The 18625-nt window shown below is 36.3% G+C and overlaps 1 protein-coding gene across 1 annotated transcript in view; it reads left to right on the top strand.

Annotated features, from left to right (window-relative positions):
• The window catches only part of LOC108596569 (protein slit), a 67074-nt gene that overhangs the window by 21753 nt on the left and 26696 nt on the right, over positions 1-18625 (top strand). The window contains 1 exon segment of the mRNA XM_017982475.2: positions 15836-16880. Within this exon segment, the coding sequence (XP_017837964.2) occupies positions 16528-16880 (353 nt within the window). The 5' untranslated portion in view covers positions 15836-16527.

Below are 18625 nucleotides of genomic sequence, written 5' to 3'. Positions count from 1 at the left end.
TAAGTACATTATATAGAATTTCAATGATTTATAGATTCTACAAGATATTAAAATTTTTACATAATTTGAAACTTTGACTTTTGAAGTAATTTCTAAATCGAATAGTAAAAACTTCGAAAATTGAATCAAATTCGAAATCGAATGAAACATTTAAGAGTCTAAAAAGGCATAAATACATTTGCTCTGGAAAGGAGTCTTCAATAAAATAGTAAAAACTTCGAAAATCGAATCGAAGAGTCTAAAAAGGTATAAATACATTTGCTCTGAAAAGAATTCAATAAAATAGTAAAAATTTCGAAAATCGTATCGAATTCGAAATGGAATCGAATATTTAAGAGTCTAAAAATCTATCTCTTCGATCCGATTTTTATCTTTACAAAATACATTTACTTTGAAAAACGTTCTTTGTTAAATTTAGAAGATATCATTGCTAATTCTGTGTTTGGTTATACACATTTGATATATAAATTGAAGCTGATTGCAGCCATAAACGAATTTTCTTCCAAACTAAATGATAATTCCAAGCTTTAAGTCCAAGTTCCCTCAATAAATCAGCTTTAAAGCATTTTGTGAATCTTTCTTTGCTACATTAGCTCTAAGAAACAAGCGAAATAACAAGATAAGATCTTTTTATTGTTCTCTAGTTCGGTACAATGGGACGCTATACTTATTTTTGCTTTCTAAGCTGCGTAACCAAATTCTAATGCGCTTTGGCTAGAGTATCAAAGGTAGCGCAGTGGAGAGCAAGGTGGAAGCAAATGCTTTGGCAAAGGGGGCAGCGTAAAGTTTTTGTTTGAAAAAAAGAAAATATAAAACAAAGTTTTATGCAAACACAACAGAATGTTAAGGGGGGTGCGAGGCCTTCGGGCATAAACGTAACTAACTCTGTGTGCTAAGTTAAGCTCTGAATCGAGTCGAGTTAAGCAAAAAGCTAAGCTGCCTGGTTCAACCTTGCGTAATATTTTAATAAATTTTTGTCGCCCAGTTCGTTGTGCTGCGCCTGCGTCGCAATTAGAAAAACACAAAAAGTGCGTCGAACTTGCGTGACAAGGATGCGATGTCAAAAGGGAGCAGGACATGAGCATTGCAATTGGAAACTGAGGCGCCAGTTAGAATGGTGTTTGTTGCTTGTTTCATTTGCCACTTGATGTGTGCCAGAGCCCGAGCGTAATTTCCATGTCAAAGCTGATTTTCTAACTGATTTCATGTTCATGCACACACACAAACACACGCACACACGAACGAGTTTATATATATGTATATGAGTGAAACGATTTCTAGTTGTGGCCAGCAACATGTCCTGGGCTCTGACGCTGACGCTGGCGTCGTTGGCGGCGCCACTGATGTGGTAATAAACACCCCTTGTGCAGTCTAATGGACCGTAATTAAGTCGTGCGCCCAACGCTGACAGCGCTGCCAGCGTCAGCGTTAACATCAACGTCTGTGGTCGCCTCTACAGGCGATGAATAATAATAACGCCCCAACCAAATTGGCAGGACTCAAGCACAGTGGACAATAATGGCACTTAAATGCATAAAAAAAATATCAGCGCGTGTGTCAAACTTTCGTATAGAAACAATTTGCATATTTTATATGCTCCCATGCATATATGTACTATATACACTACTATATAGTTCATGTCGTTCGTATCTTGCTGAGATTGCGTCAAAGTAATTGCCTTTTTGGCTTGTTGCTGTCTGTCGTTAACGCTTTAGTTATAGCCCCATAAGTAATTTGGTAGATCAACAATTAATTGAATAGTTAAAGCGCTTTTCTTGACATAACCCAAATTGTTAGATAGTAAATAGTTAACGATTGCTTTAGGCACAAGCACAAGAGTTAATGACATTGCCTGGCGAGGGATAAATCAATTGTTTGCCATTATTAACTGTATAAACATTCAATTAATGTCATTATGAATCATCAAGTACGACTTAATCAAAGGAATGTTAAGCATAACAATATTAAGAATTTGGAAGCAATGAAACTTGTTTTGGATTAAATTTATTAATATAAATTCTTATCAATATTTTAAATTGCGAATTTATTTCTATAGAGAACTAAATGAAGTAAATTAACTGATTTTTTATAAATTGTTTACAATATTTAAATCACACTTTTTTGAAACAATTTGGCCATCAATTTGTGCATCTATAATTTTTTATAATATTTCAAATTGAATGTAATTTAAAGTATTTTTCATAATAATAAAAATTTAACTAAAGACAACTAAAATTTATTGATATAACCCTTTATCAATATTTTAAATTGCGAATTTATCTCTATTGAAAACTAAAAAATTGCTGCTTTTTAATGTTTTTTTTTACAATATTTAACTTACAGTTTCTTAAAAGAATTTTTTGCACTATTAAAAATGTTGCTGCAAATAAATAAATTTTTAAATTGATTATAAGCAAACAATTTTTACAAAATAACTAAATAATTTATTGATAATCCTCTACAATATTTTTTTTTTATATATTTATAAAGAAAACTAAAAAAAAAGTAAATGAACTTTTTAGTGAATTTTTACAATATTTAAATTCCAGTTCCACTGTTACAAAAATAGCTGCAAATAAATAAATTTTTAAATTGAGTCTGGACAAACAAATTTTACAAAATAACTAAATAATTTATATTAATCCTTTTCAATAAGTTAGTGCTATATTTTAAGCTGAAATGAATTAATAAATTTTCACAATATTTAAATCCCAGATATAAATAAAGTAAGTTAACTGTTTTTTAATGAATTTTCACAATATTTAAATCATAGTATTTTTTAAAGAACTTTTGGCGCTATGCAAAAAATTGCAGCAAATAAAGAAATTTTTAAATTGATTGTGGACAAACCAATTTGTGCATCAATATATATATGTATATATATATTTTGCATGGCATATTTTTTAACCAATGTGCACGGCAAACTGTGGGCTATTGTTGTAATTGTTGCTGTTGCTGGCAGCGTGTTGTTGCTGCTGCTGTTGCTTGCGTGACGGATATTGCCTTGTCACTTGCATGTACGAGCAATGTTAAGGCATAGAGAGCGGGTTTTGGCCAACGACTAGCGAGTGGACCACCAAAACCCCAGACCCCAAACAAGCGACAGGCGAACGGCGAACGGCGACCACTAACCACAGCGCACCAATCAACGCAACGCAGTTATACAACAAAAGGCAGCGACAGCAGCAGCAGCAGCAACAACAATAAGGCGGCATAAGTTTATGCTGTTCGAAAGTTGTGCTAAATTTTAATTAATTTTTGCAATTTGCCTAGGCAACAGCAATCACAATCACAACAGCAGCAGCAGCAGCAGCAGCAATGACCAACGACAATTTCTATGATTAGCATAATGTTGGCTAAGCATAGGCCGTAGCCAAATTTAAGGCGATTTAGCTGAGCGACTAACTATTATAAATACAAATTTAATGAGCGCAACAGCAGCAGCCAAAGCTGCAACACTGACTCGATTTTAATGCGATTACATGGCAGCGGCACATTTGTCATTTACTTCGTGTGTGTGTGTGTGTGTGTGTGTGTGCAGCTTAAACAAATCAAGTCAAATTACTGCAATGCTAAAGAAGAATCTGTAGCGGCGACTGTTGTGCCAGCCACAATGCGCATCCGTAAGATACAAGCGCTGGCCTGCAGGCAAAAGTCAGACAGACAGACAGCTAGACAGACAGACAGTCAGACAGACAGCTAGACACTCGCCAATTGCATGGCCAGCGTGCATAACTTTAACTTTATTGTTGTTGCTGCTGTTGCTGCTGCTGTTGCGGCTGCTGTTGCTGGTATGCGGGCTACTGCAGCAGCAACAGCAACAGCCGTTGCTCATTAAGTGGCACTCTACGACAGTTGTCGCTAATGCCACTGGTATGCTGACTCTGCCTGTACTGCCTTGCAGCAGCTTCAGTTGCATTTGCAGTCCACGGGGTCGACGTCATGGGCCACGGCTGGCAGTTAGTGAAGTTACTGGGGGGTTACACACACACAGCGCCAGAGTCAACGTAAATTTGCAAATATTTGCTGAAATCAGACGACGACGACGACGACAAATGCAACCAGCAGCTGCAGCTAGCTGTGGGCAAAGGGGTTGGGCAAAGGGGTTGGCTGCTGAGTTTGTTTTTCGGACTAGTACGCATAGCGCAGTTTTAGGCGCAATAAGTGTTAGCTAAATGTGCTACAGTGGTTTGCGCTAGAGCGAGACAGCGCTAGTGTGTATGTGTGTGTGTGTGTGTGTGTGGCAAATAGATTTAACACTTGAGCGCCAGCAGTTGCTAAAAGTAGTTTCAACACACGCGTTTCAAGTTCTCTACAACACCAAAGTGAATTAAAGAATAGCTTTAGTCCTCTCCGAGGTGTCTGCTTAACGAACTTAACGTGCAACTAGCAACAGCAACAACAACAACTCGCAACTCGCAACTAACGAGCGCAAGCTCAACTTAGCTTTGAGCCTTGCGGCTTATGCAGCAGCAAAGGATTTCCAGCACTGAGCTGAGCGCACATGTACAACATTTAGTTTTATTAACAACAACTGCCAAGCCACTTTAATAGTAAATAAAAAGCTTATGGCATTGAGTTTGAGCTTAGGCCGCAGCAGCAACTATTAAGCAAAAGTTGGCTGAAGCGGCTATAAATGTTATAACTGAGCTGAGCTAAGAATACAAATATTGCTTACAAAGCGAGCTACAGCTGACTTAGTCATAGCTGCTAAATAATGTTTAGTCAGCATAAATTTAGCTAATTAGTTATAATGAACATTAATTGAAACTACGTAGATAAATAGAAATAAAGTAAAATATTGTTTGTTATTTCTTTGCACAAAGATTTTTGTTTGGCTTGCACTATTTGCTGTTAATAATTACAAATAATCGAAATCGAAACAGTAATATTCAAAAATAAAATAGAAATAGTCAAACATATTTAATGCTAAGCTCTTCAATATATTTGTCTTTATATAGGTTTACTTTTTGTTAAGTAACTTTTCATTACTTTCAAATGTTAATCAAGAATATTTAAAAAAGTGAATATATTTAAAATATGTTATACATTTTTTTAATTTCATTCATTTTTCATCACTTTCAAATGTTAATCAAGAATATTTAAAAGAAAAATCAATATATTAAAATTATGGTGAACAATTTTTTCATTTCATTCGTTTTCATTACTTTCATAATATATAAATATATATATATTTGCACTTTAAGTCATTTTAAAATAAATTTTTCATTTCTCTAAAATGTTAATCAATAATATTTAAACAAATCGTTAAAATACAGTACTGTACTGTCCTACTGCTTCAAAAGCTATTTATTGTTGATTTGAATTATTTTTTATTATATTTCATTGATTAATAGTTTATCAATTGTATTAAAAAATAGTTTAGAACTAATCAAAAATATTTAAAAACAATACTAAGTTCTTCTATATATTTTTGTTTTTTTTTCTAAAGGCATTTTTCATTATTCATTCAAATGCTAATCAAGAACATTTAAAACAAAAATCGACACATTAAAAATATGCTAAAAATTGCTGCTGCTTCAAAAGATATTTATTGCTTGATTTGAATTATTTTTTGTTAATTTTGATTGATTCTAGATTATTTTTGAATACTGGTTATGAATGAAAATTAACAAAATATAATTCAAATCAATTGTGCATCAATAGTATTCAAACATAATCTAGAACTAATTTAACAATTTAGTATTTATTCATTACTTGTACATTATTAAATTCAGTTTAGTAATTCTACATTATTTCTGCATTATTAAATTTAATAATTTAGTATTTATACATTATTTTGTTTAATGGTTTATTCCCTTAGATTTATATACATAATTATTTGTTATACCAGCAACTTGCAACTATTTGGCATAAATAATTTAAATGCTTAGTCATTTTAATGCTTAAAGCTTTGATTTTTACGCTTTATAAATTATATTTGAAAACTTATTGACAACTGTAACAAAATTAAATAACTTGAAGTAACTAAGATTGCACTCGAAAGACATTTGAAAGCTTTGCAATGCTTTTAACTTTATTGATTGCTACTTTACTAATTGCACGTACGCTGCTGTGGCTTAAGACTAATTAAAGGCTTTACTACTTCACTACTATGCGTCTCACTCGCTCACACTCTGTCTCGCTCACTCACTCACACTTATGCGCTATGTATGTTTATCTGTGCCCATCGCTGTAACTAATCATGTCCCAGCTGCATTTTTTCACTCGTGCTGTGGCATTTCCGCAGCAGCCTCTTTCATCAAGCACGACAACATTGAATGTGGCAAGCTCCCCCGCCATGGATGTGGCCATACGGGTTGACGCATATAAAAGGAGAGCAAAGTAAACCCCTTTTTGCTTGCCTTTTATATATAGAAAAAAAGAACGTAGTAAGCAGTAAGCGTGGTCAGCGCGCAATGAATTGTATTAAGATAGGAATTGGAACTGTAGTAACTACGACTGAGTCTGAGACTGCTAAAGCCGGAAGTGTCGCATACTTTTACGGATACACCGGCTTAATTATGTGCATAAAGTACAAGAAAAAAAACAACAACAATGACAACAAGAAAAACACATTTATTTATATATATGCGAGCTATACAAAACTCAGACAGAGCGCTGGGCATGAAATGACAAAATACAAACATTAATTGCTCCACATTCACACGCATAGAGCAAAGAGCATGCAAGAGCGAGAGCGACTGTGTGAGTGAGAGGCACAAACATAAGTTGGAGTATCCCCCAGGAGTTGCACGTTGAAAAGAAAGCAAACGGCAAAAGGTCTCAACAAGCCAAACCAGGCTTATAATTTATTAATCTATGCATAACTCACACACACACACACAGACACACATACAAATAATTCCATTTCATGCCGCCACAAAACTTTCTACAGTTAGAGCTGCTGCTGCTGCTGCTGCTGTTGAGTTGATTCAGCATCTCTCACTGGGTCCAAGCACTACATGTCACTTTAATCTCTTAGAAGTGTCACTTTTGCAGCTCTTCAAGCATTTTCTTGTTGTTATGTTACACTGCTCGGTGGGGTGGGGTGCGGGGTGGCTGCGTGGGTGCTGCGCACGTTGTAAACAATGAGCTGCCGCTAGTTGAATTTGAATTTTCAGTTTGATAAGCAACAAAAAGCATAATAAAACATCAAATTGCATGCGAGGGTGCTCTGAAGAGGATGATATGAGAGCTCTACGTTTGTTATTATATATATGAGTGTGCCTGTGTGTGTGTGTGTGTCTCTCTGTTTGTGTGTGTGTGTCCCAAGGTTTGCCCTTCGGATGCAAACCTTATGCTAATGAAGTGTAGCAGCTGTTTTTGAGTTGAAAATTTGAATGCCAGCTCAATGCACCGTGGTTACGCACTATAGTAAAAGGCAGCAAATTTGTCTGTGAATTTAAGCAGTAGTCAAAACAAATGCTTAAATCATTAATCATATAGAAAAGCAACAATTATAAACTATAATAATTTGAAGTCAGTCTAAAATGTTAGCATTTATTATGCCTAATATATAGTTTGTTAAATAATAAAATAATTTTTTGTATTGTTAAATCTTTTCTAATTGACCTTATATTAAATTAGAGTATTTGTTAAAATTGAATAAATTTATTCACAATAGTGTTCAAAAGTAATTGGACAAAAGTAAAGTTAAATGTACTCACCATTTGAACTTACTTTATTGACATATTGATATCAATTGAATGGTCTTCAAAATTCCTTTTCTAATGGTAAAAAATTTGTCTAAACCCATTAAGTACCCATTGAAAAATTTTATCTTTTGTAAAATACAAGTAATTGTAAAATTTGCCTGGTTTTTTTTTTGTTAAATTTCATGGATGCAAATAGTTGCTCCTATCGATATTAATAGCAATTTTCAAAAATATATATTTTCTAATATTTTTTATTATTTTTTAAGTGCAAAAATTGAAAAATTATCTCCTTGGATTTTAACTTTGCTATTTTTTGATATTTAGTCTCTTTCATAATATTTAGTCAAAAAAATGTCAAAGTGTTTTAAAAATAACATTATGTTAATATTATTTTTATTTAATTTTGAAACTTCTCTGACTCATTTTCTTAACTTATATTTAAACTCTTGCAACTTAAAACTAAACCCACCTCAACTTATAAATAATATATTTGAAACTTCTTTGATTTATTTACATTACCCAAGTCGCCGACACAAAGTAAACAAAAAATAACTTACATAAGTCTACTTGAGTTTGATTAAGAGCTGCGCTCAGCCAAAAACTAAACACTCATTACCACTGTGCAGGCGGCAGCGGCGATTCCAATTTACATTAGACACTGAGGCAGCAGCACTGAGGCAGCCACAGCGACAGATAGTGAGACAAGTTGACGCACAGACAGCTGGACAGACGCTACTTGAGCAATCAAATTCAATTTATGCCAACAGCAATATATTCATTTTGATATTTTGTTCATTTTCTCATATACAGATTTTTGGCTTCTTGATCAGCACAAGTGTTGGGCGATCAAGTGCTGCTCGCACCTCAAATTTGTTGCACAGCAAGTGGCTGGAGGGTGGGGGGGTGTGGTAGCAGATTATGCTGCTCTATTTGATTTAGTCTTGATTTGGACTTTATTATTACAATGGCGCCTCAAGTGCCAGCAAACAAAGCCAAATGCGTTATCTTTTGTCTGTGCGTGTGGGTTCATCTACAAGCTTAACAATATTTAAGTTTACTTCGCATCTCTTTCGCTTTTGTTGTCGTTTATGTTGCGTAGCAGCAGCTGCGGAGCAAGCTTGGAAAATAAATAAAACCAACATCAACTCAAATTTCCATGTAAGGTTATAAAATGTTTTGTGCTATTTCACAAATGCATAAAACCTTAAACCAACTATGCCCAAGTCTAGGCCTTATGGCAAACGCCTCTCTTATTCCCAGCACCAATTTCAATCCCAGTGCCCAGCACCAAGCACCAGGTGCAGCATTGCTGCAGTTGAGTTGCCGCTGCTTCTTCTTTTTTCTATTGCTGGTTGCTGTTGTTGTTGTTGTTGTTGTTGTTGTTGTTGCAGGTTTACGGGGTCAGGTAGTTTCGCCTGAATGCCGTGCATTGTTTTCTATCCCGGTACAGGGAATTCTGCTTGCCACATACAGCTACAGATACAACTACAACGCTTATGCCACAAGTCTCGCTTGCTATGTTGCTGTTGCTGCCACTGCTGCGTTGCTGTTGCTGCATGCGTCACAGGGATTAGTGCCAGGTAGTAAATTTTGTCTGTTACACGAGAGTCGCTCGATAAGTCAATGACCAAAAATAAATGCCGATAAAGTTAGTAGGCAAATTATTAAGAATTCACATGCCCAAAAAAGAAATTGTGCATAATCTCAAGATATAGAGAAGTCAGAAATTGCAGATTTTATAAATTTTACTGCATTAAAATTGCTAATATTAGTTCAAAGTCTGAGTTTATGTTCCTAAATTATTTGTACATAGCCTAAAAATATGTAAAACTTACTAGTTGCAGGTTTTATGTATTTTTAGTCTTTATTATTGTATTACAAATAGCCGCAAATGTGCAAAATATAGCATAACCTCAAAATACAAAACCTAACCTCAAAATACCAAGTGACCAACTGTCGTAAAGTTTGTTTACATTAATACAGAGTGACAGTTTAATTAACTTTCAGTGTAATTATTATATTTGAAGTAAACTCAAATCAGATTATTAAAAATAAACGCAACATAACCTCAAAAATATAACACATGAGCTTCAAAATAGCAAATGGCCAACTGTTTGACATTGCCGTACAGTAAACATAATTTGCTTTAATAAGCTTGTGGTACAGTTATTGCATTTCAAATAAGCTCAAATAACATTATTAAAAATAACCTCAAAATACATAAACTAACCTCAAAGTACCAAATGGCAGCTATTCCTGTGGGAGCTGTAAATGTTTTAATGAATTTTTAGCCTAATTATTGCATAACTTTATTATTATTATTTACAATCTAAGCTCAGTCAACAATATTTTGGCTTTGACATTTGACATTAAATAAACATAAAAGCCAAGATGATGGCTTATTTTTATTAAATCTTATATTGAACAAACATTTCACTTAGCTTATGAAACATGTAAGTGGCGAAATTTTATGTGCTAATATATTGACTGCCACACACCATTTGGCGCACACACAGACTACCCCAAAGGCAAATAAAAGCAATGGGTGTCGTCTCTCTATTAATTTTATGACTGTTGGCCATAATTTTGTGCTTCATAAAGCGCTGTAGCAACCCTCGCATAGCCAAACTTAGCATTAAATATCGATCGAGGCAACGCAGCAGCAAATAAAAATAAAAACAAAAACATTATGAAACGCGACAATGTTGAAAGTTTAATAATAAAAGTCTAGAGATATGCTAACGTTTATTTATATGTTATAGGCACTTGTGCTCAAGTCCCTCTTACATGCATAATGGCCACTAAAAAAGAAGAAGCAGCAGCAGCAGCGAGTGGCAATGCCTCAATATTGAGAGTCCTACAACGAGTGTGTGTTGGTCCTGTTGATGCTACGGACGTCATATTGAGTGTGCCCCATTGGTATCGAATTTCATGGCATACAATGGACCCTCACACACACACACACACACACACACACACACAGCTTGCGTGCAACTCTCCACGTTGTGTGGCGTCTCGTGTTGATGACAGATTTTCGTTGTCGTTTCATTTTCGTTTTGTTGAAAGTCATTTTTACTCATTTATTGTCACCGTTAGTGGGCGCACACACACACACACATACAGCTGTAACTGTAACTGTATGTGTGTGGTATCCTTACAAGTACATAAGCGTAGCAGGCATACGCCCTGGGTATTGATTCCACTGCCAGTTGCCACAGCGGGACGCAAGTCGCTGCGCGTCAGCAACAATTGACATGACTCAACAACAGTCAAACCTCCCTACTCCCTACCAACTCTCTCTCCCAGCTCTTAACTTCTTCTGCTGACTGACTGACTCGACTGTTGTGTGGCTTGTGTGTACTTATTAAATATTTAAAAGCTTGGCCTTTGTTTCGCTCTGCTCTGCTCTGACGTCTACGGCAAATACTTAATAATAATTTTTAACAACTGCCGCAGCTCTCTGCAGGTTGCTGGCAGCCCATGCCATGTAATTCATTTTACCTGCCGCCTCTGCCCCGCCAATTCCGTCTGGATCCTTTGATAAACTGCACGCATAGCGACGTCGCCGCCGTCGAAGTTCTTGGCCGCCTCCTTCTTATATTTATTTCGTGGCTTCGGCTGCCGTTTTAAATTATGGTTTTGTTGCATTTTAAATACAAATTACATACGCTTACAATTCTGACTCATGTATGCGTGTCTGTGTGTCTTTGTGTGTGTGAGGCAAGTGGGTCATGCCACAATGAGTGCTTATTAAATGCTTACCAATTGCTCAGGTATGTAAGGAGTCTTCCGTTTGTCCACTTCCTGTTTGCTTTACATATGTACAAAAAGTTACAGTTGCGACCTTTAGCTTGTCTAATTAGCTTTTAATTACCGACTTGACCGTCGCTTTGGCTAATTAGCCAGCACATAAACACTTAAGCCTGACAAAGTTTTCAATTATAATTTATAATAAATGCAGCAAACGCGTTTGCTAATGCCACTTTTCACTTAATTAGCCATGGGCATTTCAAAATACACAAAATTCGGCCAATTAAGCGTGCTGTCTATTTCAATAAATTATTGCAATTTGACAAGCAGCGCACAAAATCTGATTGGAAATTTGAATAAAAAATAAAAAAGACAATTTAATTCAATGAATTCAATTTATGTCTACAAGCTCTTAGCAAGTTAGTCTTCCAACTAAGACTAGTAATAATTAATACAAACAATAAATTGTTGCAATTTGCTTAGCCAACAAAATCTATTTGAAATTTAAACTAAATTTAATATTAAAATTATTTTAAATATTTCTATAAACTAGAAAATTACTATAAATATTAATATTAACAATAATTTGCTAGTCAGAATAATTAAAGCTAGCAATATATTGAATTATTTAATGCAGTATTTGTTATTTGGACGGAATTTAATATTCAAAATATTTTTAAAAACTGTATAGACTAGAAAATTTCTATAAATATTAATAGTAACAATAATTATTAATCAAAAAAATTAAAACTAACAATAAATTTAATTATTTAAATCAGTAATTAGCAAGAAAATTAGTGAAGCTATTAACAATTACAATAAATTAAAGCAATTTGGTAAGCAACCAAAATTCTTGTTGAACTTTGAGCGAAACTCTAACGCGTAAATTTAAATTACTTCAAGATGTGGAAAAAAGAAGAACAAAATTCTACTTGAATATTGATAATTAAGTAAACTAGTCTATATATTTTTATGCTAACAGTAATTAATAATGTATTATAGCAATTTACTAAGCCAAATAGATTTGAAATAAACAATAAATTGGCTTAGTGAAGACTTAAAAAGAAGTAAAAAGAAATTCTGCTCGAATCTCGAGCCTCATCGATTTGAAATGTTAGTTACTAACAATGAATTGTATTCATACATTCGCTATTTCTATTTAAAACGTTAGTGAACTTAAATAGTACAAATTATATTTAAAAACTAGCTAGATTAGCAGCTTAGCTCTAGATATTAATGCTAACAATAATTAATTTTGGCATTTATAAGCTTGCATTAGGCCGTGCCCAAAGTCTTAACTACGCTTCGTTACCTCCGGGCAGCAACACCAACTCCTGCTCCTGCACCACTAGAACTTCGAATATATCTAAGCCGCGCGACTTAGTTTTAGTTCCGCAATGTCAGTTGACATTAGCACAGCTGACTTGCGGTCTAATACCCTGCAGCTTATCTGGACAGCAGACAAGAATTTGACATGTGTCATAAACAAAACAGAGAGAGAGCAAGAGGAGTAAATAGACATATGTGTGTAGTACTCAGGGCACTTTACATTTATAAGCTACAAAATGAAAAAAAGTAAATCTCTTGTGGCGCGGAAGGGACTCCCACACTTTCGCTCTTAGTCTATAGCTCATCTGCGGACTTGGCGCTATTTGAATTAAGTGCATACTTAAGCGTAATTTATTGGAAAATCCACAAGCCCCAGAGGGCAGCGAGCAGCTTGTGTTTGTTCATTGCGGGTGTCGTTCGTTGGGGTTTACCATAAATCTATTGTTTTTGTTCTAGCTTGGGTATGGCTATGGGTTGGGCACTCATTAATCTGCAGACAAGCATAAGACACGCTCTATCTGGCTACAGAGAGCAACTGGCGCTCACTATTTGAATAGTTCGCTTTTTGTTTGTCCAAATGTCACTCTGTTTTACACGCCGTTATCTTAATAAACCCAGGCGTCGTCACTCGTGCCGGTCTAGCGACCAGAACAAGCTTCCAAAGTGGGTGTGTGTGTTGCTCATCTATGTGTGTGTGTGTGTGTCTGAGTTGCAGCCCTGGGGCCAGTGTCTCTTCTCTACTGAAACGAGTTATTGGCATGCATTGAATTTTGCTTTTGGAATTTTTGTGTGTTCGTCGTCGCCGTCGTTGAGCGCCAAGTGCGCCAAAGAGTAGACAATCATTGGCATGTATAGAATTTCACTGATTTATGTTTCATATAAAACACACATCGTTCGATGCCCCAACTCCACAACCCTCTCTTCACACACACACGAGCTGAATCTCTTTAGTGCTGGTGACAATGCAGTGATTACATCTTTTGAGCATTTTAACTCCACCTCTTCCTCCTCTTCTGCTCCGACTTCCGACATATGAAGAAAGGCATGCCTTTGCCTTTCAAGTAAAAATATTTCTTGTGCGCCGCTGCTTTGCTTTTGCTAGAGAAATGATAAATTTTTGATTAAAGGCTCTTCAAGCGGGCAGGAGGCGACGCGAGTGCCTGGCTGCCTGTATTTGGCATGCCTTTGATACGCAAGCACACACACACACTCATACGCACACACACATGCACGAAAAACAGAAGCAATCAGTTGTATGCTGTTTTAGTTGCTCAAAATATTTATACTCTGTATTGTTTTATACTATATAAATCAATTTTTAAATAAAAATGACTATCGATAGTATCGATTTATTAATATGCTAGCTTAGCATGTTTAATATTTACATGCAAGCAAATTGTTAAGCTAAATATTTTATTCAGTTTTGCATATAACTGTTTTATAAACTCAGCTCAGCTAACATTGAAAATAAAATGACTATCGATAGTATCGATGAATAAAAACTGTATCTTATCACAAATAATATCTTGAATGCATGAAAGCAAATTGTTAAGCTAAATATTTTATTCAGTTTGGAATATAATTGTGTTAGAAACTATTATTAATGCTTAGATATAACCTATTATCGATAGTATTGATTCTTAATATTTTTCTGGTATTCAAGCGAAAAGTACATCATAATGTTCTATAACTAATATTCATTAATTATTTTTATTAGTAACTTAAATCAAGCCATATGCTTAATATCGATAGTATCGATAATCACTTTGTTATTAAAAAAAACGACAAATGCTTTAAGCATGCTGTCCTTAGGTGCTAAATATAATTTAATTAATCAAACGTATGTGTGTGTGTGTGTGTCTGTCGACATGGAAATCTAATCCCAGCACTTATTGTTGATTAAATATAGCCTTTAGCAACGAGCCTAGGGTATAATAAATATTTTCCCAAGCTTGTTAAATTAGATTTCATTTGAGTTTACTACGCTGATTGCCAGCTAAGAATGTTTGACAGGCTTCGTCCCGCTCACACCAAACCCCCGCATCGGCTTTTGCTTTGCCAGAGCAATTTCTTTTGCTTTTTGATGATAATATGAGATGCTTGTTATCACTCATATTTCCAATCAAATTTGTAGTCAATCGCTGTGCTGTCAGCCTATCCGAATGTTAATTTAAACAATTAATTTCAATAAATTGCAGTGCTGTGTGTACTTAACATGTCAATTTGCAAATTAAATACTCAACAAGACAGTCAGAGAGGGAGAGGGAGCGGGGGTGACGAGTATGCCACAAGCGTAGGCACAAAACGACTAAATGAAGATTGAGAATTGGAATTGGTGGACCAAGCGAAGCGTACAGAGTGCCACACATGCTTTAAATATAGAACAGACACAGAGAGAGATTCGGTCAGGCGGGCAGACACTAGAGTTTATCAAGCGATTTGAAGTAGTCGCTAGATTTTCTAGAATTGTTAGAGACTCAAGCGCGCGCGCGTTTTATTTAATTGAGTGCGCACTTTAAGACGCTTAAATCTAATTGTTTATAAAAAGGCACAATAAAATAATTGCTAAGGAATGCAAAGCACACAACGAATTAGCCAACAAACATATGTACACAGCTCTCTTTCATTTATAACAATTGTGTGTTAGGTGATTAGTCTGCTGTCAGCTGTAGCTAGTGACAGGTGGTTTTGCTACCCTTTGGAAAAAATATTGTAAGCAGCTAATTAGTTCGGGGAGTTCAACACAAAGGTCGTTAAGCTGAAAAATATTCTTTCGTAATTTTTTAGTTTATATTTAAAAAACTTTAAGTGCGACCCCAGCGCAGGCAGCGGCAGCAGCTCACTTGTCAATTTATTTTCGGTACGTTTCCTTTTTCGACTTTTTTTCAGCTATGCTTAAGTGTTATAAAGCACACATGTGTGTATATATATGCTATATATATATATTTATCGTATCGTCAGTCAGTAACAATTTCCTGCCATTGCACTGACATAGACACGCTTGCCGAATTTATAGATAATTTTTCATGATTTCTTCTGACTTGACATATACTCAACTATATATACTTATATATATATTCTTTTTTATGCCGTTGCAGATGCGCGCAGCAGGTTACAGGCAAGACAAGTTGCCGACGATAATGTTGATGATGATGAAGTTGCTGGCGAGGCGACTCTAACTGCTGACAGCTAAGTGGCCCAAGAGCGCGCCAGTGCATAAGTATCTCAAAGATACAAAAACGCAACGCACGAAACGAAAGAAAGAAGTAAAGAAAAGCAAAAGTAGCAGAGCTCTGCTGCAGCGCATTTCCGCTGGACGTCTACCTACCTTTTGCTGCTGCTGCTGCTACCTACGCACTCGTTGCTTGTCACTCGCTGCTTGCGAGCGAGTCTCTCTCTCTCTCCGTTCTAACGTCCAGCTGCCAACAGTTCGACGCTGGCGCGCGGTCGCGACGGGCTGCAAAATAAAATAAAGTAAAGTGTGAGCGCCGCGGCAACACTACGAAAAATAACTACAAGGCAGAAGAACAAACAAACAACGAAGCGAAATAAAACATAAAATCGAACAACGACAACGTTAAGCCCGCTGGCCGTGAACAATTCAAATATATATTTATATATATATATAAAATTGGTAGTTTGGGGGCGCCGTAACGACAAGGACAAATCCTTTCCAATCCTTTTTTCCTTGTGCAAATATTTGTGTGAACGTGATTGCTGTTGACAAAGTGGCGTCCGCATACGCACTCGATACTTTCAATTAGGCACGTTGCCGCTTAAATGTGCCACAATGGCGTTGCCGTCCAGGACGACGACGACACCACCCGCCACACGACGACACACGCTGCAACCACCGACGCGTTGTAAAGCAGCAAAGTCCTTAATCCTGTTGCCCATACAACTATTGGTTGTGCTGCTGGTGGTTACGGTCAATGCTGATCCCTATGCCGGCGGCTTTGGCAGCTCAGCCATTGCCAGCGGCGGCCTTGGATCCGTGGGCATTCATATACCCGGCGGCGGTGTGGGCGTCATCACCGAGGCGCGCTGTCCGCGGGTCTGCTCCTGCAGCGGTTTAACTGTCGACTGCTCGCATCGCGGATTAACCCAGGTGCCGCGCAAAATATCCGCCGATGTGGAACGACTGTGAGTATTACAAGCCATACCATGCAACTTAAATAATTTATGTGCAACCAAAGGGAACGGGCAAACTAAGAGTGAAACAATGCATAACATAGCTTAAGAATTTTGTAAAGAATTTCAGCCAAGGATTAAGTGCAAGAGAGAGTGAGCGAGATAGTTAAAGCATGAGCAAGTGAAGCAACAACAATTAAAGCAACTATGAAAGCAAAAATACAAATTATAATAAATAATACAAAAATAATAATCCAGAATAATATTTATTTAGAAACTAAAATATTATTTAGCAAATTAAGAAGAATTAAAAGCCATAGCTTATAAAAATCGGCTAATATTTTAATCATTTTTGGCTCATTTATCAGCATTAACTCTTACTAAATAATTTCATTTATTGATTTGTATGCAAAATAATTGTAGCACAAATTTAAAGCCAAAGTAAGCCTCACAAATATTTTATTTAATTGTTCTGCAATACGATTAGATTCCTTTGCAAATAAGAGCATTTTATTTATTGATACAAATACAATATTAAATACAGACATTAACGTTAAGCACGTAGCTTCAATGCCTTGAATACAATTGTGCTTAAGTCAGGTGAATTTTTTGCCAAGTCTGAGGGCTGCCTGCCTGCATATGTTGCCACCCCTAGCAGCGACGCTTTCGTATAGACGCAGCAGCGACGCTTCGTTCAGTCGCAGCAGCGCTGCTTTCGCTAGCAGCATGCGTGGGCTAAGCTTACGCTCTTTAAGAGCTTTGCGCTCTCTTCCTCTCTGCTGCTGCTATGCTTGCACTTTGATCTATGTATGTGTGTTCAAAGTACAGTTCATCACTGCTGGCAACTAAACAAGAAATGTACAAAGTTGCCAGCATAATAAAAATAGATAATTGCTATATTTATATGTATATGGTAACAATCAATCAAAGTTAGCAAATGAGCAATCAAAGCAATATAATCAAAGAGCATAGAATTTAAAGAGCAGCATAGAATGTTATGCTCTTTGCTATGATAAACAAAGAGCGCTCCCTTTAATATCAACATGCCCACTCTTAAATTATTTGCCACTTTGCATAAAAAATGTGCAGCGTTAATTGCTAATTGAAACACGTTTGCTAGCTTAGCAGCTAAGCTGAGATTAAGTAATGCAATATTTACATTTAAATTGGCATGCACATGCATTAGGGCAAGCACTTATCGCTATCACCCCGCCCCGCGCTTGAGCTCTTACCCTTTCACTTTGGCTGGCCTTGACAATGATCTATAGTCGTGGCATATCTTTTAAGTGCAGCTGTGTTATGTTATATAAGCGCCTTTTGACTCGGCTCGGCTCGCCAGGCGCCTGCAGATGTTGCACTCAGTGCATTATATTTACTTAAAAAATCAGCATAGACAAGCAAACAGTTAAAAGATAAATAAAGTCCGTGAGCATGTTGTTGTCGATAAGGAGTCTGAGCTGCGTCTGAGTGCGAATTGTGAATTCCGTATGCGGAATTTGTTGGAATCAGCGTCGGCATACATTAAATCGCCATTAAGTTTATTAATTGTCGCCAAGAGCAGGCACAAGACCAAGCGAAGCCGACGTGGCCACTTGGGCAATTGTTGCATGCAACACACACTCACGCACACAACTGACCAAGCAACAAATGCATTAAGCCAGCGTCAACAGCGGCGCGCCGCATTTTGTGGACGCGCCACATAAATTAACGCGCCGGCAATTAGCAAGTGTATGCAAAGTGCACCCAACACCACCCCC

The sequence above is a fragment of the Drosophila busckii genome, chromosome 2R, assembly GCF_011750605.1.
Source record: "Drosophila busckii strain San Diego stock center, stock number 13000-0081.31 chromosome 2R, ASM1175060v1, whole genome shotgun sequence".
Lineage (NCBI taxonomy): Eukaryota > Metazoa > Arthropoda > Insecta > Diptera > Drosophilidae > Drosophila > Drosophila busckii.
Note: the sequence above shows the minus strand (reverse complement) of the source record. Positions and strands in the feature narration are given on the sequence as shown.